Genomic DNA, 25,322 nt, shown 5'->3' with positions numbered 1-25,322 from the left:
GCAAGCTCAGCCGGTCGCTGCCCAAGTTGTAACACCCCAGCCCGTTTGAAGCCTGTTAGTAGTGTGAGTTTGGCCCATGTGGCCCAGAAGTGGATGTGTAGTGGTGGTTTAGTACCACCTTGGAAGTTTAGGTGGGTGAGAGCCTGCTTATAAGCCTTGGTGCTCCAACCATGGTATCCCCGGGTTAACCCTTTTACACGAAGCGAGGACGAAAGTGTAAGCGGGATACCATGCGAACGTGGGTCCGCTCAACGTGTAGAGTGGACTAATGCGGATTTTGGAGGCAGGGTGTTACAGTTGGTATCAGAGCATAAACCTCCGTTGTGTGATGCATGTGCTTTGGGCCATGGTCTGCACCGGAGGGGGTTCTAGGCCTCTGCCATGTAAACGGTGAGCTGCCGGGGCGTCAGCCCTTAAGGGGGGTAAAAGGCCATGGTCTGCACCGGAGGGGGTTCTAGGCCTCTGCCGTGTAAACGGTGAGCTGCCGGGGCGTCAGCCCTTAAGGGGGGGTGAATGTAACACCCCAACCCGTTTGAAGCCTGTTAGTAGTGTGAGTTTGGCCCATGTGGCCCAGAAGTGGATGTGTAGTGGTGGTTTAGTACCACCTTGGAAGTTTAGGTGGGTGAAGGCCTACTTATAAGCCTTGGTGCTCCAACCATGGTATCCCCAGGTTAACCCTTTTACACGAAGCGAGGACGAAAGTGTAAGCACGATACCATGCGAAAGTGGGTCCGCTCAACGTGTAGAGTGGACTAATGCGGATTTTGGAGGCAGGGTGTTACACAAGTACAACCTCAACCACCTGGCCAAGCACCACAAACAATGGCAGAAGGGGCTTCGGCTCTGCGGGCGCAGCTCCAAGCTTTCCTTCAGCAGCTCAGCCAACCCCATAGCATTTCAGGTATAGCCCCTTCAGCACACCCGGAGGGGAATACAAGTCATGATGCACCGAGTTGGTTGCCGTCGAATCAGCCAAGTCTGGGAGCTTCGCCGTGGAGTCAAGGACCGTAGTTCAACTTCATCAATGCTTCTTAGGCACCAACCATTCGGCCGCAAGCACCAACGTCAGGCTTCGGAGCAAACCAGGCACCAAACCAGGTCGCCATGACACGGTCACAGCCAACTTTTGACCCATCCATGGTAGCTCAGCAAGCATCACCAATCGGAGCCGGGCAGCCGAATGCCATGGCCCAACCTCACGCGCAAGCCATGATTTCGCCCTTCGCCACGCCATACCCGCAGCAAGGTGCCGTGAACAGGGCAGGGAGCGAAAAGGGGCTATCGCTGAGTGGGGGAATCAAGACCCGTCCAATCCCACCCTAGTTCAAGTTCCCACCCGTCCCACGCTACTCAGGTGAAACAGACCCAAAGGAATTCCTCTCCATTTATGAGTCCGCGATCGAAGCGGCTCATGGCGACGAAAATACCAAGGCAAAGGTAATACATCTCGCTCTAGACGGCATTGCCCGTTCTTGGTATTTCAATTTACCAGCCAATAACATTTACTCATGGGAGCAATTACGCGATATCTTTGTCCTTAACTTTCGAGGCACCTATGAGGAGCCGAAGACGCAGCAACATCTGCTCGGCATTCGCCAGAGGCCGGGGGAGTCGATAAGGGAGTACATGCGTCGCTTCTCGCAAGCCCGGTGCCAAGTTCAAGACATAACCGAGGCATCTGTCATAAACGCCGCTTCGACCGGTCTACTCGAGGGTGAACTCATAAGAAAAATCGCCAATAAGGAGCCACAGACGCTTGAGCACCTACTTTGCATCATTGACGGGTACGCAAGGGGCGAAGAGGATTCCAAGCGATGGCAAGCAATACAAGATGAGTATCATAAGGCTTCCGTCGCCGCAGCCCAAGCCCAAGCACAAGTTCAAGTTGCCGAACCACCTCCTCTCGCTGTTCGCCAGCCCCAGCCATCCAAGGACAACCGCCAAGGCAAGGTCAAGCCCCCCCCCATGATCTAGAGGAAGTTCAGAACCGACCGTGCGGGCAAGGCAGTGATGGCTGTCAAAGAAGTGCAAGCCCTCCGCAAGGAGTTCGACGCCCAGCAAGCAAGCAACCATCAGCAGCCTGTCCGCAAGAAGGTCCGAAAAGACCTCTACTGCGCCTTTCTCAGACGCTCTTCACACACCACAGAGCAATGCCGAAACATTCGGCAACGTGTCAGCGGGCAAGATCCAAGGCCGCAGCAGGGAGCAGCTGTCGAAGCACCTCGTGAAGCAGCTCAAGAACAAGCACCCCCCGAACAGTGCCAAGACGCGCAGCGCAGAGTAATCCAAGTGATTACAAGGGCCGACCCGCCGATCCAGCTGTCGAAGCGACAAAAGAAGATGCAGCTACGAACGGTCCACAATATCACTTTGGCTGGCGAAGGGGCCCCGCAGTATCTGAACCAGCAAATTTCTTTTAGGCCAGGAGATGCCGAAGGAGTAATGTTCCCGCATCAAGATCCTCTGGTGATCTCAGCCGAGATAGCTGGTTTCGAGGTCCGGCGAATCCTGGTGGACGGAGGGACTTCGGCCGATGTCATCTTCGCCGAAGCATATGCCAAGATGGGGTTAGCCACCCAAGCCCTTACCCCAGCACCAGCATCGCTCCGACGTTTCAGCGGAGAAGCAGTTCAAGTTCTTGGCCAAGCACAGTTGATGGTAGCCTTCCGCACGGCGGAAAACAGACGCGAAGAGCAAGTATTGTTCGACGTTGTCGACATCCCGTACAACTACAACGCCATCTTCGGCCGTGCAACCTTGAACAAGTTCGAAGCCATTTCCCACCACAATTATCTCAAGCTCAAGATGCCCGCCCTGATAGCGGAGAAGCAGTTCAAGTTCTTGGCCAAGCACAGTTGATGGTAGCCTTCAGCATGGCGGAAAACAGACGCGAAGAGCAAGTATTGTTCGACGTTGTCGACATCCCGTACAACTACAACGCCATCTTCGGCCGTGCAACCTTGAACAAGTTCGAAGCCATTTCCCACCACAATTATCTCAAGCTCAAGATGCCCGGCCCGACAGGAGTGATCGTGGTCAAGGGGCTTCAGCCTTTGGCTGCTTCAAAAGGCGATCTGGCCATAAGTAGTGCACAATGTTGAGGCCGAACCGCATGACCGTGCGAAGCACGCGCCAAAGCCCGCCCCACACGACAAGATAATCAAGATACAGATTGATGATGCCGACCCCACAAAGCTCGTATCGCTGGGGGGCGACATGGGCGAAGAAGAAGCTGAGAACATCCTAGAGGTACTCAAGAAGAACATTGATATCTTCGCCTGAGGCCCCGATGAAGTAGGAGGTGTTTCGACAGATCTCATCATGCATCACCTAGCAGTCAAGCCGGATGCCAAGCCAAGGAAACAGAAGCTACGCAAGATGTCCGCTGATCGCCAAGAGGCAGCAAAAGCCGAAGTCCAAAAATTGCTCAAGGCTGGGGTCATTCAAGAGATTGACCATCCTGAGTTGACCATCCTGAGTGGCTGGAGAATCCAGTGCTGGTGCGGAAGTCAAACGGCAAATGGCGCATGTGTGTCGATTTCACATATTTAAACAAAGCATGTCCGAAGGACGATTTCCCCTTGCCACGGATCGACTAGCTCGTGGATTTGATAGTTGGCTGCGAACTCATGAGCTTCCTAGATGCATATTCCGGCTATCACTAGATCCACATGAACACGGCCAACATCCCCAAGACAGCCTTCATCACACCATTTGGCACCTTTTGTCACCTCAGGATGCCTTTCGGCCTGAGGAATGCCAGAGCAACCTTCGCCAGGCTGGTGTACAAGGTCCTTTACAAGAAATTGGGGCGAAACGTGGAAGCTTATGTCGACGACATCGCCGTAAAAAGCCGGAAGGCTTTCAACCACGCGTCCGACCTACAGGAGACCTTCAACAACTTGCGTGCAGCGGGTATGAAACTGAATCCTGGGAAGTGTGTTTTCGGCGTTCGCGCAGGCAAGTTGTTGGGTTTCCTTGTTTCTGAAAGAGGCATCGAGGCGAATCCCGAGAAAATCGATGCCATTCAGCAAATGAAGCCTCCGTCGAGCGTACGTTAAGTACAAAAGCTCGTAGGCCGAATTGCGGCACTCAGTCGATTCCTCTCAAAGGCAGCCGAAAGAGGTTTGCTCTTCTTCAAAACCCTCCAGGGCACGGGAAAATTCAACTGGACACCCGAATGCCAAGCAGCGTTCGACGAGATAAAGCAATACATGCAAAGCCTGCTAGCTCATATCACTTCGGCCGCAGTACAGAAGTTTGTATGGAAAAACATTGTTTGCCGTTTTGGAGTACCAAAAGAGTTTATCACTGACAACGGCAAGCAGTTCAACTCTGACAAGTTCAGAGAAATGTGCGAAGGGCTTAACCTGGAAATCAGGTTCGCGTCGGTCATGCACCCGCAGTCAAATGGGGCGGCCATACATACAAATGGTAAGATCCTAAAAGCACTAAAGAAAAGGCTTGAGGGGGCAGCGAAGGGCAAATGGCCAGAGAAAATTCTATCTGTTCTTTGGGCCCTTCGGACGACCCCCACAAGACCAACCAAGTTCAGCCCGTTCACGCTTCTTTATGGTGATGAGGCAATGACCCCAACAGAGCTAAGGACTAACTCACCAAGGGTGACGTTCTCTGGGGGCGAAGAGGGGCGCGAGGTGTCGCTTGAACTCTTGGAGGGGGTAAGAGTCGAAGCACTCGAGCACATGCGCAAGTATGCCATAGGCACTTCGGCAACTTACAACAAAAAAGTTCGACCGACGGAGCTGTTGCCTGGTCATCTTGTCTTAAGGAAGAAGGCGAACCCGATAGCCGTTGGCAAGCTTGAATCGAAGTGGGAAGGACCGTACCTCATCAAGCACAAGTCCAGGACGGGGTCCTTTCGACTGGCGACACTGGAAGGCGAAGAGTTCGACCATTCCTAGAACGCTGCCTCTCTCAAGCGTTTTTATGTCTAGAACGGATGGCACCCATATCGCCAACTTGTAAAAATGTATATATCGTTATGTAAGCCCTTCGGTAAGAAAAAAAAGAGAAAAAAAAGATGAAAATGAAAAAAAGACAAAAAACTAGATGTAGGGCTATTATCCACCACGAAGGCCCGAACCAGTATAAAATCTCTATGTCCTCTGCCTTCTTTTTATTTGTTTGTGCGATTGATAATTTGTGGAAAAACCCCAAGGCAAACGCCTGATCAGCGAAAAAGGCCAGGGGGGCGAAACGAATCAGGCGAAGCATCGCTCGCCAAACGATTGAAACCGCAACAGCTTGTTTCGGAGAACAACTAGCCGAACACCGTTACACTCGATCAAAAGGAAAGCACGAGTGCTTCCTACAACGTAGAACAAAACGGATCGAAAACGGAAGCCGAAAGCTGAAAAGTCAAAACCTATTTCGCTAATATATGCAAAGGAGCCGACACGTTCCGACCCAACGAAAAGCACGCGAAGTGACAATGCAAAAATAGCGAAAAGGAAATAAAACGCACCTTTATTGATTTTAAATAAAAATGTATCGAAAAATACAAACCCATTACAATGATACAAGTGACAAGAAAATAGCAATGGCGTTACAGCCCAGCTTACAGATAAATTACATCTTCGCCCCCGCGATCACATTCTCTCTCTCTTAGGAATAATCAGGCGAACTAGGTTCGTCATCACTACTAATATCATACACAACCCTAAGAGGAGAAGAGGGTGAAACACAGACTAGACTGTAACGATGCTGGGAGATCGCCTCCTGCCGATCAGTCTTTTGATGGTTTCGCCAAAAGTGAGCCATATCCTCCAAACGTCTTGAATGAACAAAGATCGTAGTCTTCTAAGGTTCGCCCGGGGTGCACCCGAAGCCATTCGGCAACCTTAAAAACCTTATAGCTGCGGCCGTTTATCACCATTTCACGATAAACAGGCCGAAATGGGCATCGCACCTTCGGTAAATCCTTCAATGCCACAAATTTCTGTAGAATCGAATCACAAGAACTAAGCCAACCAAAGGGGGGTGAATGGTTGGTATACCCAAAAACCGAAAACTTTTAGCGGAAATAAAAGTTACCCTCGAAATCGACGGATCGCGGTCTGACCGAAGTTGTCCTGCCGGTCTGACCGCCTGGTTGCCATCGGTCTGACCGCGATTATATCTTCGGTCCGACCGCCGAGATCAGCTGCTGCTCGCTGTCGCCGCCGCCGGTCTGACCGCCGTGCTCCCGCCGGTCTGACCGCCGAAACCCGGTAAACACAAATCGAAGAACTCTTAAAGTAAATGATGACTTTATTGATTCTCTCTGTGTTTACAAAGTGCACCAACAGCACTCCTTACAAAAATTTCAACTAAACTCGAAACCCTAACTCAAAACTCAACTCAATTGCTCTCCAAAGCGATACAGGGAAACCTCACGCTCCCCCTCTATTTATACATGAGGTAGGCAGCCTAAAGCCACGAACCAAACTCATACTAAGAGTCCTAAACACCTTAGGAAACCCTCTAGTACAAGAAAGAAACTTTACATAACCAATCGTACAAAATTTGGACTCCTTCCAAATTTGACTCCGCATCCCATACGCACACAATAACTCCATCGTATGCCATATGGAATCTCCATCAACCACGTGCATCAACTCTAGCCTAAGTATCCCGCATGATCTCTGACCACCACGGACGTCGTCTTATCCCCAAGCCGACTCCCGGTCCATCACCGCAAATACTCTCCCGAGGCATCGAGTCACCTACACATGGAACAAACAAAGAAACCATATTCCGAAACCAAGCTATCTCCAACTTGACTCATTAGTAGCAAACAACAGTATTATATACATCTAGTATCCATCTAGAAGTCATAATCATGAAATAATCACGGATATCCAAACAAACAACCCGAAACCGAAATCGACACAGTGTCGGCCGGTCAGACCGCGGGCTGGCCGGTCTGACCGCGCGCATACCGCCGGTCCGACCGGCTACCAGAGCCCGGTCTGACCGGTCACATGAAATAATGAATCCTGCGATCACCTGTGAATCCAATCATCTCCAAAACCACTTCGTGAATAAATTCCAAATAACAAAACCAATAATCTCTAATGCCCAATTGTTTATCATAGAATAATAATCAAAAACACCTTTGATTTTACAATCTCCACCTTGATGAACACATTGGCAAACCCATAAAAAATGTTTTGGTGTTTGGAAAAATAAAAACAAAAGTGGTAAAAAGCACACTTCGTACAAATGTACACATCGTGCTCAAAAATCCAAAAGAAAACTTCTCCCCGTTTTTAAAAAGTAAGAAATTCCCAATTGAACCAGAAACATGCTCTTCTCAACAACTCTCCAAAAATTCATCTTGCTTCTCCAAAAATCCAAAAATTTTCACATTACTTCTCCCCCTTTGGACAATGATTTCATCAAGCATAGGAATTATGTTCATTAATGTTCAAGAGTTTAGCATACATATAGCATATCAAGTCATGTGTTGCAATAAAAAGAATATAAACCCATCTATAATATAACAATCATGCATTAAAGTATAACCATGAACCAAAGATTTTACAATTATGCTTGAATCAACAGTCAAAATTCATGATTTCATATGATTTTTAATGCAACATCTTAACAAGCATATAGGTTGAAAAATAAACACTAAACACATATACCTATTACATTTATCACTCTTTCTCAAGTAACCTTTAGCACAAAACAACCAAGAGAATTTTTTTAACTTTTTATTTTTCTTGAGCCTTTTTGCTCATATTTTTCTCTTTTATTCCGGGTACGTCCCTGTCGTCAAGACTTTTTCCAGGAATTCGGCACCCATTATTTTGCTCACATCGAATCGTCAAGACTGTTTCTAAAGATTCGGTATTCATTTTTTTCATATTTTTTATTATCTTTTCACAATGAGCAATTAAAACTATTTGAGGAATAAAAAGTCAATAAAGCATATATATATAGCATTTATACATCAAACCATATGCTAGCATCAACATTGCATATTTGCTTAATTCAAGTATAGAATTTAAGTGTCATGCATCATCTCCCTTAAAAACAAAATCTAAATCTCATGAAAAGACAAAAATACATACATGCTATGCTAGAGACAAATAAACCTTCAAAGTATTGCTAGCATGTACAAGAAAATACCATATGTATAAACAAAGCTCTCTTTTCTCAATTTTTCTCATTGTCATATTATTGCTCGATAAAACCATGAGGTACAAAATCCCCCTCAAACCATACCAAAAGGATGAATTATACCTAATTCACCACGAAGAAAAGCAAAGCGATTAGAATCCAAAGGTTTAGTGAAAATATCAGCAATTTGTAACTTTGTGTCCAAAAACTGCAATTCAACATCTCCCTTCTCAACATGATCCCTCAAAAAGTGAAAACGAATATCAATGTGCTTTATGCGTGAGTGTTGAACAGGATTCTTAGCAATATTGATAGCACTAGTATTATCACAAAAGAGAGGTACTTTCTCAAAAGTAAGACCATAATCTTTCAAAGTAGATAAAAGCCAAGAATCTGTGAACAACAACTAGCAGCAGCAACATATTCAGATTCAGCAGTTGACTGAGCAACACTAGATTGTTTCCTAGAAGACCATGCAATCAATGATGTAACAAGAAAATGACATGTTCCACTAGTACTTTTCCTATCAATTCTACAACCTCCAAAATCAGTATCAGAATATCCACTTAAGCATATAGAAGATGAAGTAGAATACCAAATTCCAAACTCATGTGTATGATTCAAATACCTCATTATTCGCTTGACCGCTTGACGATGTGAAACACGAGGAGAAGCTTGAAAGCGTGCACACAAACACACAGCAAATTATATGTCTGACCTAGAAGCAGTTAGATACAACAAAGATCCAATCATATTTCTATATTCCTTTTGATCAACAGCTTCACCATCTTCATCAGGATCCAACACAGCTGTAGAACCAATTGGTGTTGAAATTGGCTTGCAGTTCTCCATCTTGAACCGTCTCAAAAGATCCTTCATATACTTCGTTTGATGCACAAAAGTACCTTGAGGTGTTTGCTTAATTTGCAATCCCAAAAAGTACGATAACTCACCCATCATGCTCATCTCAAATTCCCTGCGCATAATCTCAGCAAAATCTACAACCAAAGCGTGAGTCGAACAACCAAAGATGATATCATCCACATAAATCTGAACAAAAAGTTGATTATCACCATGCTTAAGAACAAAAAGCGTTTTTTCAACCTTTCCCATTGTAAAACCTTTCGCAAGCAAAAAGTTGTTAAGCCTATCATACCATGCTCTAGGAGCTTGTTTCAAGCCATACAAAGCTTTAGACAATTTAAAAACATGGTTGGGAAAATCTGGATTTTCCAAACCTGGTGGTTATTTGATATAAACTTCTTCCTGTATAAAACCATTTAGAAAAGCACTTTTCACATCCAATTGATACAATTTAAAACCTTTTGAAGTAGCAAAAGCCAACAAAAGTGTAATTGCCTCAATTCTAGCAACAGGAGCAAAAGTTTCATCAAAATCCAAACCTTGAGCAACAAGTCTAGCTTTATTTCTCACAATCAAACCATCATCATTTTGTTTATTTTTGAAAACCCACTTGGTTCCAATAATATTATGTCCAGAAGGTGGTTTGTCACGCCCGGAATTTCTATCCAAAATTCCAAACGCTTACATATGTGTGAACCCTCGTCCAGGAATCAGCCGAGGCACACAATAACAAATTGATAATTGTCACATCCTGATTTTCGTTTCAGGATTTATAAATTATTTAATAAATTATTATTAGAATTTATATTAAATGATCTTTAATTTACAAGTGAAGTTAAATGTGGGAAATAAAATTTCCTAAATATAAAGCATGGATGGATTTAATTTTTATTAAATTCTCCATGGTTAATTATACTCTCTGGAATTTTCTCAGATTTTTCGAAGCTCAATTCCTAATTTTAATCATACAAAGAGCATTTCAGTAATTACCCACATATTAAATTAATCATTAAATGGTCTAATTATAATTTTGTTAAGTACTTTGAGTCCAAGTATTTTCAGGATTTTTCTTGAAATTATTTGGGCATTGGAAGTATTTTTAACAATTCAAAGATCATTTCATTGATTAATTTAATTCGAAAAGTAATAATAATCCTCTTCCTAGTCTTGGGCCCTTTCCAGCCCATCTCCCTCTTTTGTGTGCTCGGCCGTACAGCCCAAGTCGGCCCAGCCGAGCTTCCCCCTTCTCTTTCTTTCTTTGCTTTGTTTTCAGCCAGCCCAACACGAAAAGTCTAATTTGCCTCCCCTTCTCTCTCCCTTCCTCTCAGCCCGCATAGAAGTCTGTTTTTCGTCCCTGTCGCTACAGTGCTCCTTCTTCTACCTCCAGACAGAGCCCGAGCTCTCCAGCCCGTGCACAGTGCCGCCGCCTCCTCCCACCAATCTCGCCTCCCCGTTGCTCCTTTTTTCCAATTTTGTTGAGGGGAAATATTCCTCTTATCCTCCTCTATCTTTACCCCCAAAAAATCGGAGCTAATCGTTGAGTATCTCATCCGAATCGAACTCGTTTTCGAGTTTATCTCCAAAACCGAGTTTTTGATTTCCCGGATCGATTTCTTGCGGGAGGAGTCCGATCTCTTCAATCCAAGGATATAAATAGGACCCCCTAGTCTTCCTCTTTCGTTTGCCCCTCTCCCGTGGTCTCCCGTGCCCCATAGCCTCTCCGCCGCCGCCGCCAAGTTCGCCGCCGCCGCCGGCCGAACTTCGGCCGTGTCGCGCCGTCGCCTCCGCCGTTGCCGTCGGTCGCCGTCACCGCTGTAAGGTGCGCCGAGGTGTGGGCAAGCTCGGCCGCTCCCTCCCCGCTGTCGCCGGTCACCGGAGCCCCGTCGCCGCCGTCGACCGAAGCCGCGCCGCCGCTAGACCTCGTCGCCGGCCGTCGTCGTTCGTCGTTTGGTTCGAGGGTGAGTACCTTTGGGTTCGTCTCGTCGTCCTCTACGTGTACATGTCCTCCAAAGTCGCAGCCGACCATCCAATCTCCGGCGAGGTCGCCATCATGGTCCGGCCATTGATGAGGTCATCATGACGTCATCATCGTTTTTCTTTTTCCTGTTTTTCTAATAGATTAAATCTTCGGAAATTCATAACTAAATCATCGTAACTCGGTTTTGAGTGGTTCAAGTTGCTAAATTCATCTAAAATTATGATCTACATGTTTGTTTACTTTTTATGTATTGTTTATTTGGTTTTTATTATTCTTTTTTTTCGTTTTGCGTGTTAGCTTGTCGTTTCCGTCGTTGCGAAGGTTCGTGAGTGCGTCGTGAGTGTTCAGAAGATTAATTGAAGACCGATTATTGCAAGGCAAGTCACACAGATCCTAAACACAATCCTTTGAGCATGTTGATCCTATATTTAAATTCTCTATTTATTTCAACTGTGCATTTATTTTCGAATGTCACTGGGTGGTGTGAATCTATTCCTTTGTTATGGCCTGTTTGCATTGATTACTTTATTCCTTGATACCTTGGGTTATTATAACTTGACTAGTTGAGCTATATATATTGGTTCAGCTAGATATTAGATATGATTGCTTAGCCATGCTTAGAAACATTAGCACACTATTGGGATAACTTATTATTCACTATTATTTAAGGATGGTTTAATGATAGTCCACGATGGTTAATCGTGATTGGTTAATTAATTACTTGCCAACTAAAAATTGATAATGGTGGGTTGTGAGCACATGGTTTTGAGAGTTGTGCTCATGACAATTAAGGACCGGTTCGCGAGCTACTATTGTGAAACATTAATCGTGCCAACCACAAGCCAGCGTGGGCAACGGCTTTACCTTTTGTACAGCATGGTTCATTGCGGAGCACCAGACTGAGAAGTGGCGGAGATAAGCCCACGGGGGTCGCTGGGGAGTCCATGCCTCTGGTTATTGAGGAGGTGATTATGATCCAGGAATGGTGCACTGTGGTGAGTTGTGTTGTGCAGAGGGTATTGTCACAGCCTCTATTCGGGTACTTTCCACTATCGCGACGCATGGTAGACATGATGTTGAGGCTGTGTCTTGTGGGTACAGTGGTACACCTCTGGCCAGAGTAAAACTATTCGAATAGCCGTGCCCGCGGTTATGGGCGGGTTGAGCAATGTTTTTCATGATTAGTCCCACACCTCTCACAATAATTATGGATGTTATACCTGGTAATAATTTGTTTAGCTGGTTGGGCCTGTGCAGCATGGGTGTGCTGTTCAGTGTTGATTAAAATTTCTGATTAATTACTCCACTGTTTTTACTTCTCTTAAAAGTTTTGCTAAATGCTGCTTTTGCAAATGAACCTATATTATGCTTGTGCACTTGTATATTTGCTGTGTGGCTTGTTGAGTATGTTATATGCTCATCCTTGCAATAATCAATCAACCTCAGTTGAAGAAAAAGGATCCAGAAGGAGAAGACGTTTGGCTTATACCCCAGTTGAGCTGCCTGTGGGAGTGGAGCCGGAGCTTCGCTAGATTTTATTTTCCGCTGCAAATTTCTTCTTAATGAGGACTAAGTGCCTCATAAGTAAGTATTTATCGTTTTAGTTAATTTGATGAATCTGTATATTAAATTGTCAGTTTGTGTACCTCGGCTGATTCCTGGACGAGGATTTTATGCACAAATAAGTTCGGAAATTACTAGTGAATTTCCGGGCGTGACAATAATAGAGAACAATTATTACTCTAATTAATAAGCGAATAAAATGTCATTACAGAGGTAGATAGTTCCTCTCAATCAATAAAGATCTAAGCAGCGGAAAAATAAGATAAACGGCGCAGACGACTCTACTCCACAGGCAGCTTGACCAGGGCTACACCTAATCCTCCACACCATCAGCATCACTGTAGAACTCCTCCTCTGAAGAATGATTGCAAGGTGAGTATATGACATACTCAGCAAGCCACGCAGCAAATATGCAAGTGCACAGGATAACAAAGGATGGCATAGTAGGGTTTCATTTGCATAAACAACATTTAATAAACATTTCAGAATTTATTAAAACAGTTAAGTAATAATTAAACAATATTAATCCAACGCTATACAACATACCCTATTGCATAGGCCCAACCATTCTGAACAACCATCCCGGCTGCACAGTTCTATCTCCAAACCAGGAATTAACCATTCCAAACCAGGAGCTAATCAAATTATTACCAATTATAGCATCTTTTATTATGATGAGAAGTGTGAGACTAATCACGAAAGACATTGTTAGACCCGCCTATAACCGCGGGCACGGCTATTCGAATAGTTTTACTCTGGCCAGAGGTGTACCACTATACCCACAAGACACAGCCCCACAACATGTCACCATGTGCCTCAATACCACCACGGTACCTCGGAAAGGAGCTGTGACAGTACCCCTCACACAACACAATCCACCACAGCGCACCGTTCCTGGATCATAATCACCCCCTTATAAACAAGGCATGGACTCCCCAGCAACCCCCGTGGGCTTACCTCCGCCACTTCTTAGTCTGGTGCCCCGCAATGAACCATGTTATACAAAAGGTAAAGCCGTTGCCCACGCTGGCTTGTGGTTGGCACGGTTAATGTCTCACAACCGAAACTCGTGAACCGATCCTTAATTGTCATGAGAACGACCAACAAAACCATGTGCTCACAACCCACCTTTAATCAGGTTTTAGTTGGCAATTTAATTAATTAACCAATCACGATTGACCATCGTGAACTATCATTAAGCCATCATTAAATAATAGTGAGTCATAAGTTATCCCAATAGTGTGCTAAAGTTTCTAAGCATGGCTAAGCAATCATATCTAATATCTAGTTGAACCAATATATAAAGCTCAACTAGTCAAGTTACAATATCCCAAGGTATCAAGGAATAAAGTAATCAAGAACAAAAGTGCCATAACAAATAATAGGTTAATTCCACCCAATGACATTCGAAAATAAATGCAATAGTTGAATAGAAACAATAGCTTTAAATGGGATCAACATGCTCAAAGGGTTGTTTGGGATCTGTGTGACTTGCCTTGCTAGCCTTGGGACTCTTCAAATTCTTCTCCTGCAAACTCAGACTCTCCGAAAACGTCGGAATCTAAAGAGAAAAGAGCAAAATCACCAAAACAGCACATAAACAAGCATGAACAGTACATGTGGATATTTTTAACATGTAGATCTCAATTTTAGAAAAATTTAGAGACTTCAACCAACTATATCCGAGCTAAGATGAATTAGTTATGAATTTTTAAAGATTAAATCGGATTAAAACACTTATATGGATTTTAATTGAATTATGACGCAATAATGAATTATTTTTGAAAAGGAAAAGGGAATTATTGCGTCAGCAGCTAGGGTTCGCGATGGACCGGGTGCACGGCGACGGCTCACGGAAACGAACGGCCGAGACCGATCCATCCAAAAACGAACGGCCGAGATCTATCGGTCCACGAGCGGCCTACGACAGATGGCAACGATGACGTCGGCGATGACGCCACCACCGGCGGCGGCTCGGGCATGCATGCTCGCCGGCGAACGATGGCATGACAGCGCGAACGGAGGGAACCAACACGTAGAGGGCGACGCGGCGAACTCACCGGTGACCAAAACGGCGGCGGAAGATCAACGGACGGCGATGGCGTCGAGGAAGAAGCAGCGGCGACCTTCGGCCTGACGACGACGGCGGTGCTCCGGCGACCTACGGAGGGGCGGATGAGGTTGGTGACGGCTTGGCGATCACGATGGTGACATCCCCGAGCGACGATGACGACCGGAGTGGCGGCGGCGCACGGCTGGACGAACGACGGCGATGGCGGCGCTAGGCTACACGGCGCTAGGGCTCTACCGGCGACGAGAGGCGAAGGCGAGGGTGGCGGCGGGTAGCGGCGGGCTTGGGGGTCAATTTATAGGGGTTAGGAGGCGGCGGCGAAGGCCCACGGCGACCGGCGACGCGAAGGAAAGTCTAGGGTTCGGAGGAGAGAGATCGATTCGAATCAAACTCGAATCCACGGATTTCCAAACGATTTTAGCCGACGATTCCAAAAGAGAAAAGGTAGAGGAGATTCCGAAGATCATTTCCCCTCTATTGATTTCACCGGAAAAGGAAAGGGGTGGCCGAATTTGGAAGGAGACGGCGGCGGCGCGGCGCGGCTAGGGTTTCGACGCGAGGAGGACGACGAGTCCGACAGGTGGGACCCACCTGTCAGCGGCCGAGCGCGCGCGCGGGCTGACTGAGCCGAAGAGGAGAGAGAGAGGGAAGGTTTTGGGCCGACTTTCGGCCCAAAGCCAAAAGAGAAAATTTAAAACCTTTTCCAATTTAAATTATTCATGAAATGCAATTCCATTTATTAAAAATACTTCCTTAGCTCAAATAAATCCCAGAAAAATCTAGCAATTATAGAATTAAGCAAAGTATTTAATGAAATTTTAAGCAAAGTATTTAATGAAATTTTATCTGGCCCCATTTTATATTGGAATTTATTAATTAAAACTAGATCTTCTCTTCTAGGCTTTTAAAATAAATTCTAATAATTCCAATTTAGACAACAATTTATATATTTGGGATTTTTAGGGTGTGACATGGTTCAACTAAAGTCCAAACTTTGTTTCTCTCAAAATTTTCAAGTTCTTCATGCATGGCATTAATCCACGATTCATCAGTTAATGCATGTGACACATCTTTGGGTTCAAAAGAAGCAACAAAAGCAGAATTTGCACAAACATCATGAGCCGTTACCTTAGACCTTGTAGTCCGCTCACCTATATTACCAATGATTTGTTCCGGCGGATGTCGTCGCTAAATGTGCAAAGGAGCAGCGACTTCTGAAGTTGATCCACGTTCTGTATCAGTACTGGTCGAAGTTGTAATCTCTGGAGGACCATCTCGAACAGCATCAACAGTACCCGAACCCGACGACCCTGGCCAGTCTGACCGCTCCTCATGGGTCGGTCTGACCGGAGGTGTGCCGGCAGTCCGACCGGCCTGGCACCCAGTCTGACCGGCCGAGCTGACCTCGTCGTGGTCGTTGTCGTCGCTCTCGTCTTCAAAAATATGACCATCCTCCCCCTAAACCTGTGAGAGTGTACCTGCAATATCGGGTCTAGTACCTGAACTAGCCTCATCAAAAGAAACTTTGTTGGTCTCCAAAACAAGTACACGATAGCCACGAGTATGTGCGGGTTAACCAAGAAACAATCCATCGGTAGAACGTGCCTCAAACTCATCCAAATTTCCAGATTTCAAGACAAAGCACTTGCAACCAAAAACACGCAAATGTGAAACTTTGGGTTGATGTCCAAATCGAAGTTCATAAGAAGTTTTTCCAAGTTTTGATCTCAAGAAAACCCGATTTGAAATATAACAAGCAGTGTTAATCGCCTCAGCCCAAAATTTTCTAGGAGTTTTATATTCATCCAACATCGTTCTAGCCATCTCAACCAAAACACGGTTTTTCCTTTCAACAACACCTTTTTGTTGAGGAACATGAGGAGAAGAAAATTCATGTTCAAGACCTCTTTCATTGCAAAATTGTTCAAACGAAGCATTTTTAAACTCACCACCATTATCACTTCGAATTCTTTTCAAAGAACCAGGAAATTCAAGCTCCAATCGAAGAAACAAACCACGAAAGTGTTGAAAAGCTTCGTCCTTAGTTGCCATAAAGAAAAGCCAAGAATATCTAGAAAAATCGTCAACAATAACCAACACATACCACTTTCCTCCAACAGATTGCACTCTAGCTGGACCAACAGTGTCCATATGTAATAGCTGTCTCGGTGCATCCGTCATCACAGAAACAATAGGAGCATGTGAAGTAGAAACCATCTTAGCATGACGACACGGTGTACAAACCAAATCAAGATCTTTCTTAAGTTTAGGCAAACCACGAACAAGATCCAAACCACTTAACCTAGTAAGATGATCAAAACCAACAAGTCCAAGTCTACGATGCCAAAACATCACATCTTTATCAAACTTAGCAACCAAACATGTTATCATAGGTGAAATAGGATTTTCAAAATCAGCTTTAAACACTCTTCCATAGCGAGAAATAATCAACACAGAATCACCACAAGAATCAAAAACTTTACTTCCAGTTTTCTTAAAGTGAACCTCAAAAATTTTCATCAATAATTTGTGAAACTGAAAGCAAATTGTACTTTAAGTCCTGAACCAAAGCTACATTCTTCAATTCAAATTTTTCATTTACCTTAACCAAACCTGTAGCGAGAACGGCACTTGTAGCAGCATCACCAAAGATAATCGATTCAATCTTAGCTGCCTTCTTTAGGGAGGAGAACCAATTTTTATCACCGGTGATGTGTCGCGAACAACCGGAATCCACGATCCACACATTCTCCTTCCTTGCCACCAAAGCCTACACACAAGCAGAAGTCGAAGCGTCAGTACTGAGGCACACGACCAGAAGATCCAATAGGCATATATCCACGTGCAAAATCAATTTTAGAATTTACAGAAAAATTCCTCCGAGGCCGGTATGACCGAGGGTGTGTAGCCGGTCTGACCGGTGGTCGGTCTGACCGAGGCTGTTCAGCCGGTCTGACCGGTCGCCGGTCCGACCGCGGGACCCACTGCGGTCAGACCGGTTTCCTCAAGGGAAAACCAGATTTTTGCCACTTTGATTTTGCAAAGGCAATCTCTCTCTCTCCTTTTTCTGTTTATGAACTAATCTGAAACAAAAACCAACAATATGTCCATCTTTGCCACAAAAAGAACAAGTATATTTTTCACGATGATTAGACACATTGGTAGCACTAGTAGATTTATCAACATGAGCAACAACATGAGATTTTGCATGCACAACATTGGATTTTGAAGAAGATGCATTCATATTAGATATGACACCAACAGATTTAAGCACAGTTTTGTTAGTATCAAGTTTAACCAAAATCTTGCCACTTCTAGCACCAACACCTAACACAACAGGAGGATGTCTAAAATTGTGAGCATAAGGATTAAAACCTAAACCACGGTTATGTGTGCTAATCTCTGATTGATCCAAAATCATGTTGAGGTTCTTTTTACCATCAGAAAATCTTAGCAAAGAATTTTTCAAATAAGAAACCAAAGCCAAATCCTCCTCCTCGATTTGTTCGAGTTGATCATCGGATGTGGCATTAAAAACAGCAAGAAAAGAAGACTTAGATGAAGAAGCATCAACATCCAAAGAGGAAACTAAAGCACTCGACTTAGAATCAACTTTTCGAGAAAGAACATTCATCTCATGTGTTTTCAATTTTGTATAAAGTGAATCCAAAGTCAAAGTAGACGTGTTAATAGATTCGTGAATAGATGTAACTTTCATCTCCCAAATAGATATGTCAAGACCATTCAAAAAGTGGCGAGAAATCTCAGATTGTGGATAATTAGCATCATAAGAAGAATCAACAGATCTACGATCACTCAAAATTTTATTAAACCGAGAAAGATAGTCATCCAAAGCTTCTCCAGGTTTCATCTCAAATTTAATATACTCCTTTTTGAAAAGATCACGACGAAGTTCTTTAATATTATTTGTTCCTTGATGAAAATTACTCAAAGCACTCCAAATCTCCTGAGCAGTTTGAAGATGAGCAACACGATCATAATCTGAACGAGAAATACCACTCAAAAGAATATTGCGAGCTTTGCAATTTTGTTCAAAAGCAGTTTTTTCAGCAGCAGTATTAATAGCTTCAAGAATCACATAAGGATGAGAAACTTTTCTCCAAATATCATAATCTTCAGCCATAATATAAGATTACATCCTACTACACCAATGAGAAAAATCCGTTCCATCAAAAACATGAGGCTTAGTTGAAAACCTAGCAGGAGTAGCCATGGCAAAAACTTTGGATCGATAAAAATCCAAAGAAGAAAACAAGGCTTTGAAACCACTTGTAGGATCGAATCACAAGAACTAAGCCAACTAGAGGGGGGGTGAATGGTTGGTATACCCAAAAACCGAAAACTTTAAGCGAAAATAAAAGTTACCCTCGAAATCGACGGATCGCGGTCAGACCGAAGTTGTCCTGCCGGTCTGACAGCCTGGTTGCCGTCGGTCTGACCGCGATTATATCTCCGGTCCGACCGCCGAGATCAGCTGCTGCTCGCTGTGTCGCCGCCGCCGGTCTGACCGCCGTGCTCCCGCCGGTCTGACCGCCGAAACCCGGTAAACACAAATCGAAGAAATCTTAAAGTAAATGATGACTTTATTGATTCTCTCTATGTTTACAAAGTGCACCAACAGCACTCCTTACAAAAATTCTGACTAAACTCGAAACCCTAACTCAAAACTCAACTCAATTGCTCTCCAAAGCGATACAGGGAAGCCTCACGCTCCCTCTCTATTTATACATGAGGTAGGCAGCCTAAAGCCACGAACCAAACTTATACTAAGAGTCCTAAACACCTTAGGAAACCCTCTAGTACAAGAAAGAAACTTTACATAACCAATCATACCAAATTTGACTCCGCATCCCATACGCATACAATAACTCCATCGTATGCCATATGGAATATCCATCAATCACGTGCATCAACTCTAGCCTAAGTATCCCGCATGATCTCTGACCACCACGGACGTCGTCTTATCCCCAAGCCGACTCCCGGTCCATCACCACAAATACTATCCCGAGACATCGAGTCACCTACACATGGAACAAACAAAGAAACCATATTCCGAGACCAAGCTATCTCCAACTTGACTCATTAGTAGCAAACAACAGTATTACATACGTATAGTATCCATCTAGAAGTCATAATCATAAAATAATCACGGATGTCCAAACAAACAACCCGAAACCGAAACCAACACAGTGTCGGCCGGTCAGAGCACGGGCTGGCCAGTCTGACCGCGCGCATACCGCCAGTCCGACCAGCTACCAGAGCCCAGTCTGACCGGTCACATGAAATAATGAATCCTGCGATCACCTATGAATCCAATCATCTCCAAAACCACTCCGTGAATAAATTCCAAATAACAAAACCAATAATCTCCAATGCCCAATTGTTCATCATAGAATAATAATCAAAAACACCTTTGATTTTAGAATTTCTCGTTTTGGTTTCGCCAACTCCCAGAAGGGGGCCGAATGCACAACTTTCGGCGAACACCCTGGTAGACAGTGCAAAAAGGGCAAAAGACGAATTGCATAGTGAGAATAGGCGAAAAAAGTATTGCATAATGTGAAATGTGCATAATCATAAATACGCCAAAGACTTCGACCACAAAAAAGTGGCTAAGAGTGAGTCATATATTCAAAATATCCAATGGGCCCTTTTTTCGGCTACAATAGGGAGGATTAGCGGCAGCCTGCCGAATATACATCATTCGCCATTCCCGGCAAACACAAAAAGAAGAAGGGAAACTACAAAAATCTAAGGAAGGGGCGGAGGGCCTCACACCTCTGGGTGATCCTGGGCATCGCCTCCACCCCCTTCGGCTGCCGCGTCCTCTTCTTCGCACCGGTCTGCCGCCTCTGCCTTCGCCAGTTGCTCCAAAAGGCGTGCCTTGGCGGTGGACCGGCCGTCTTTCTGCCATATCTGTTTTAGCCACGCACAAAGCGCGGGCGAAATGTTCTGCGCACTGATCTCCCAGTCCCCCTTCGCATAGTTAGGGAACTCGGCGACGTGTTCATAGCCGAACTGTTGTAGATGGCCCGTAGTAAAGGCCGCCGATACGCACGCACAGCAATCGCCGTACGCAGTGGCGCAGTCCGAAACCGAACCACCGGTCTGCTGGGTCCACTCGGAGAAGTCGAAGGCCGAGGCAACTTCGGCAGGGACCCCTCGCATCTTTGCACCCATGTCAGTAAGGGCGAGGCGAAGCGTTCGGCACGCCATTCTCGCGGATTCGGTAGTTTTCGCCATCTCCCGCGAAAACCGCTGCGACTCCTCCACAGCTGACCTCCAGGCGAAGAGCCTCAATCTTCGGCTCAGTAAGATTAAAATAATCTGTCAGCACGGCGGAATGGGCTTTTTCTTTCTTCAATTCGGCCTGGAGACGATCAACCTCAGCTATGGCCTCTCTCCCTTTCTCCAGTTCAGCCTTGAGCCGATCGACCTCGGCCCTAGCTTCTTTTCCTTTCTCCAACTCGGATTGGAGCCGCTTGTTTTCGGCTTTCGCCTCTTTCAGGGTGTTGGCGAGGGCCTCCATCTCCAAGTTCTTGCGGCCTATTTCGTCATCCTTGGCCCGAAGATGGTTCTTGAATCCGTCAAGATGGGCCCGCACGGTTCGCTCTGTCGAACAGTGAGCTGCAAGAATCTGGATGCAAGGTAGGAACGGGTAAAGAGAACAAATGTTAATTATGTGACATGTAAAAAATAAGAAGAAAATCAAGAAGAGAGAAAAAGCATACCCGAACCGCCAAGCTTCTAATAGCAGAACACCCTTCATCGAACTCATTCAATTCGGTGAATAGGCTCGGGGTGCTAGCAGGTAAGACAAGATTGCTTACTCCCTCAACAAAGAGAATAAGCTCTGCTCGGGTCTCGAAATCGCCAGGGGCAAAATGGGGCGCCACAAGGGAATACTCCGAGGCAGATGTTTCGACGGCCGCACCCTTCCCCTTCGCTTTGACTAGCGGCGAAACAACCGGCTGACGCAGAGGGCTACCGAAGACCCTCGCCGCAGCTGTCACGATCCATTCCGCAGAGGCTGAAGCCCCGGCGGCGGCACTATCGCCTGCCCCACCAGCGCCGAGGAAAAGAATGGGGACGGTTGAAAGGTCCAGGCTGCGGCTAGCGGGCGAAGTCGGAGTCTCGTCAGAAGACTCGTCATCGTTGAAGACACGAGCGACATCGACAAGTCCTTTCTTTTTGGAGATCTTTTTGACCGGACCTCCCTTCGCCGCCCTGCCTGCCGAAAACGCAATTAGCGCCTTCGCCCCATCCAAATCCTTTCGACGAAGGGGGGAGCTGTTCGACTCCACCCCGGTCTCGTTGTGACCTGGACTTGGAGTAGGAGTGTAGCCAGGGGTGTCGACGCGGTTTTCGACCGTCTCGTCCGCGGCCTTGTCAGCCACGACCTCCGTCTCCTCTTCTTCCTCTCCTTCCTCCTCGCCGTCACGCTCTTCGACGTCCTCCTCATCGTCGGCGTCGGAATCGGAGGAAGCAGGAACCCTTCGCTTCCTAGGGACAAGCTTCACTTGCCCGCGCGTTCGCTTTCGCGAAGGTCCTGCATCGTCGTCCGCCTTGTGGGGGTTCGCCCGGGGAGGCAATTCGCCGTTGTAAACCCGGTTCGCTCGGCCAGCTGCTTGTCACATCAGCAGCTGGCTATACTCGACGACTGACACATCGCCGATCATCCTACGGGCTTCGGCGTCAGCCTGGTCGAGGGTCAACACTGCAAAAATAACGGGTGTAGCCACATCAAGCGTCGAACAAATCAAAATAGCAAAGCGCAGGAGTGCGTAGTGAAAGAGCACTCTTACCATTCGTTCCCTCGGGGAGAACCAACTTCGGCAAACCATCAACCTCTTTGCCTTGATCAACTGCGACTTGCCATGATTGAGAGAGGGGAAAGATGTGAAGCATGCAGAATTCCTCCACCAAGTCGCGACAGCTAAGGCAGGAGCAAACCTTACGCAGCAGAGCGAACCGCGCCTCCATAGCGCCGTCCACGGCGATATTGGGTTTTTGGTTCGGCGCAATCGCCCTGCGCTGGCACCGGAGGGCCTTCGCTGAGTTAGAACCAGCCTCGAAGGAGATGGTGTGGTAAAACCACCTCGCCATCCAATGGCGGTCCCACTTCGACATGGCGGCATTCACTGGCCAGAGATCGGACCGCTCGGGGCGAACATTAAAGTTCACGCTCCCGAACACTGTTTTCTTCGTCCCAGCAGGGGTAACCACTGTCTTCGAATTCACGATGGCGAAAAATATGGCGCCAAAAAGTTCGGCGCTAGGCTCAAAACCGGAAGTCCAACACGCCTAGTCGAAGATAGCGATCCGGACCAGCGCCGACGGGCTCAACTGTGGGAGCTCCACCTGGAAAAGGCGAAGGATCTCCGGCAACAACGCGTTGCACGAAAACCGGAGCCCCGCCTCAAAAAACACGGCGAACACCACCGTCCGGTTGTCGACGGGCTTCGGTACAACGGCTTTCCCCAGGGCGAAAGTCTGTCCCTCGACTAACGTCCCAGAGCTGACCAACTTCTCCTGCTCGCCGTCATCTATGAGAGAAATCCCTAAATAGGCGGTGGTGTCATCGTCAATCCGGCCGGGGTCGGGCCCTTTCACCGAAAAGGGGTTAGGCTTGCGGGGAGCCATGACGAAGGACATATGCAGTGGTGAATGGTGTGTGCAGTGGCGAACAAAGGGAGCGAGCGAAAGGTCTGAAGGGCCAAGGGGTACCGTGAGAGCAAGAACGGAGGAAGAGAGCACGAGCGGTGAAAGTGACAAGTCTGGCGGTGAAAAGAGAACGGGGGGAGAATATATAGCCCACCGAAGCAACGGTTCGCCTACCCACCAGTAATAAAGCGCCACGTGTCGCGAGGGTAGGCAAAACGGTAAATTCCCATCGACCGAGCTGCAAAGTAAAAAGCCCACAAAGGGAAGGCCCATTACTGTTTCCTTTTGGCCCGGGAAAGATAAAAATAATATACCACCGTCCGCAGGAGGCGAAGAGTGGCAAAACAATACCAGCCACACAGACAACAAACTTTATTTGCAGGAACAATGTAGGTTTCGGCAGGAGCATCGATCGAAAGGGGGCGCCACACACCATACCACATGGTTTGCACGGTCTCGGCCGAAGCTCCAATCTCACCCTTGCCCGTGAGGAGCTTGTTGGCGGTATGGCATGAGGCCATTCGACCAAAATCTGCCGAAAGCTATGCGAAGAGTGGGGATTCAAGCCCGAGACGTCAAAGTTAGTCGGGGCGAAGTCCCCCCATGGCGAAGACTATGGAACAAGGACAGCGAGAGCCGAGGGATCGCACGGGTACTCTGCCAAGCCAGAGGCCTCTTGGGCGAAGGATGCAGCGCGAAGAGTATATGCCAAAGGGAGATGACTTTGCCAAAGCAAGCTCGCCCCCGCGAGGGCTGAAGAAGCCTTTTCGGCCCATCAAGCCTAGGGGCTATTGGGCCGACGATCGCCCGACGGCCCATCAGGAGCCCATGAACCTCAATTACACTATGTACCCATGTAAATTTCCCTTTTCATAAGGGTAACCATGTAAATTCCCCTGTATAACCAAAACCCTAGTAGTAAGAACCTGTAATAGGGGCTATAAATAGTCTCATAGGGCCATGTAATGGGGGATCCCGAAGAAAAATTCTCTAATTAATACACTTTACTTCTTTCCCAACCACTGTTGAGTGACCACGTCTTTCGACGTATGCGGTTGTCGTTTCGCCAACAATCATTATTTTCTTACAATAATAGATAAAAATTTGACATGTATATCCATAAGTGGATATACTGCAGCCAAAAGTTACAGCATGACTCCAAGTCTCGTAACCAACGAACAATAAAAGAAAAACAAAGAAATAAAGTTAGAAGATTAAGCTTCAAAACTACATCCAATTCTTGCTTCACCGCTCCAACAAACCGTGGTGATCCAGGGAGCAGCCCAACCACCTTTTAGCCTTTCACTAGACGCCAACCCACGCGTTTCATGGTGTGTTAACAATAATATTATAATACACGTGCTTTGGATGGTTATTAGTGTCAATAATATAAAAGTTTATTAAAATTTGAGACAAATGTTGAATACGTTGGTTACATTCAAATTATAGTTGATTACTCCTTTTTTTAAATTATATTGGTTAGTTCCTTTTTGAACTATTAAATGTCATATAAAAAGGAAGTAATAGATCAAAATAACAGTCAACTTCAGTTACTACTCGATAATTATTAGTTTTAAAATTGACAATTAAATGAAATACTATATGAAGAACCCATCCCATTTTTTATGACTGAAATTCAGAATCAATCCCTTTTTCACTGAAATTTAGAATCCATCGCTATTTTGACAGAAATTAAGAATCCATACTTAATATATTATGTTGTTTCCTATTTATTTTATATTTTGGAGTTGTGAAATTAATAATTATTTTATCTATTTGTGTTGTGTTGGAGATTCAATGTAGTATGTTTCATAATTTAATAATTACGAAATTTAGAATTAAATTGTGGATATATTATGAATAGCACAAATTTAATTACATCTTAAATATGTTGTTACTAAATATTGCTGAAAGTACATGTAAAAATTTTTTTGAAGTTCAAATGTTAAACAAATTCTATTATATTTATAGTTCACGGTTTAAAATAGTAAAAATTAAAATTGATAAGTACCAAACTATATGTATTTGGCTTCG

At 45.6% G+C, this 25,322-nt stretch overlaps 1 protein-coding gene across 1 annotated transcript; it reads left to right on the top strand.

Annotated features, from left to right (window-relative positions):
- The first annotated feature begins 2,010 nt into the window (after positions 1 to 2,010).
- Positions 2,011 to 2,859, top strand: LOC136355649 (uncharacterized). The gene has a single exon (XM_066308477.1). It carries the CDS (start codon positions 2,011 to 2,013, stop codon positions 2,857 to 2,859), a length of 849 nt encoding a protein of 282 aa, XP_066164574.1.
- Positions 2,860 to 25,322: the final 22,463 nt, after the last annotated feature.

This window comes from Oryza sativa, chromosome 3, assembly GCF_034140825.1.
Source record: "Oryza sativa Japonica Group chromosome 3, ASM3414082v1".
Taxonomy (NCBI): Eukaryota; Viridiplantae; Streptophyta; class Magnoliopsida; order Poales; family Poaceae; genus Oryza; species Oryza sativa.
Note: the sequence above shows the minus strand (reverse complement) of the source record. Positions and strands in the feature narration are given on the sequence as shown.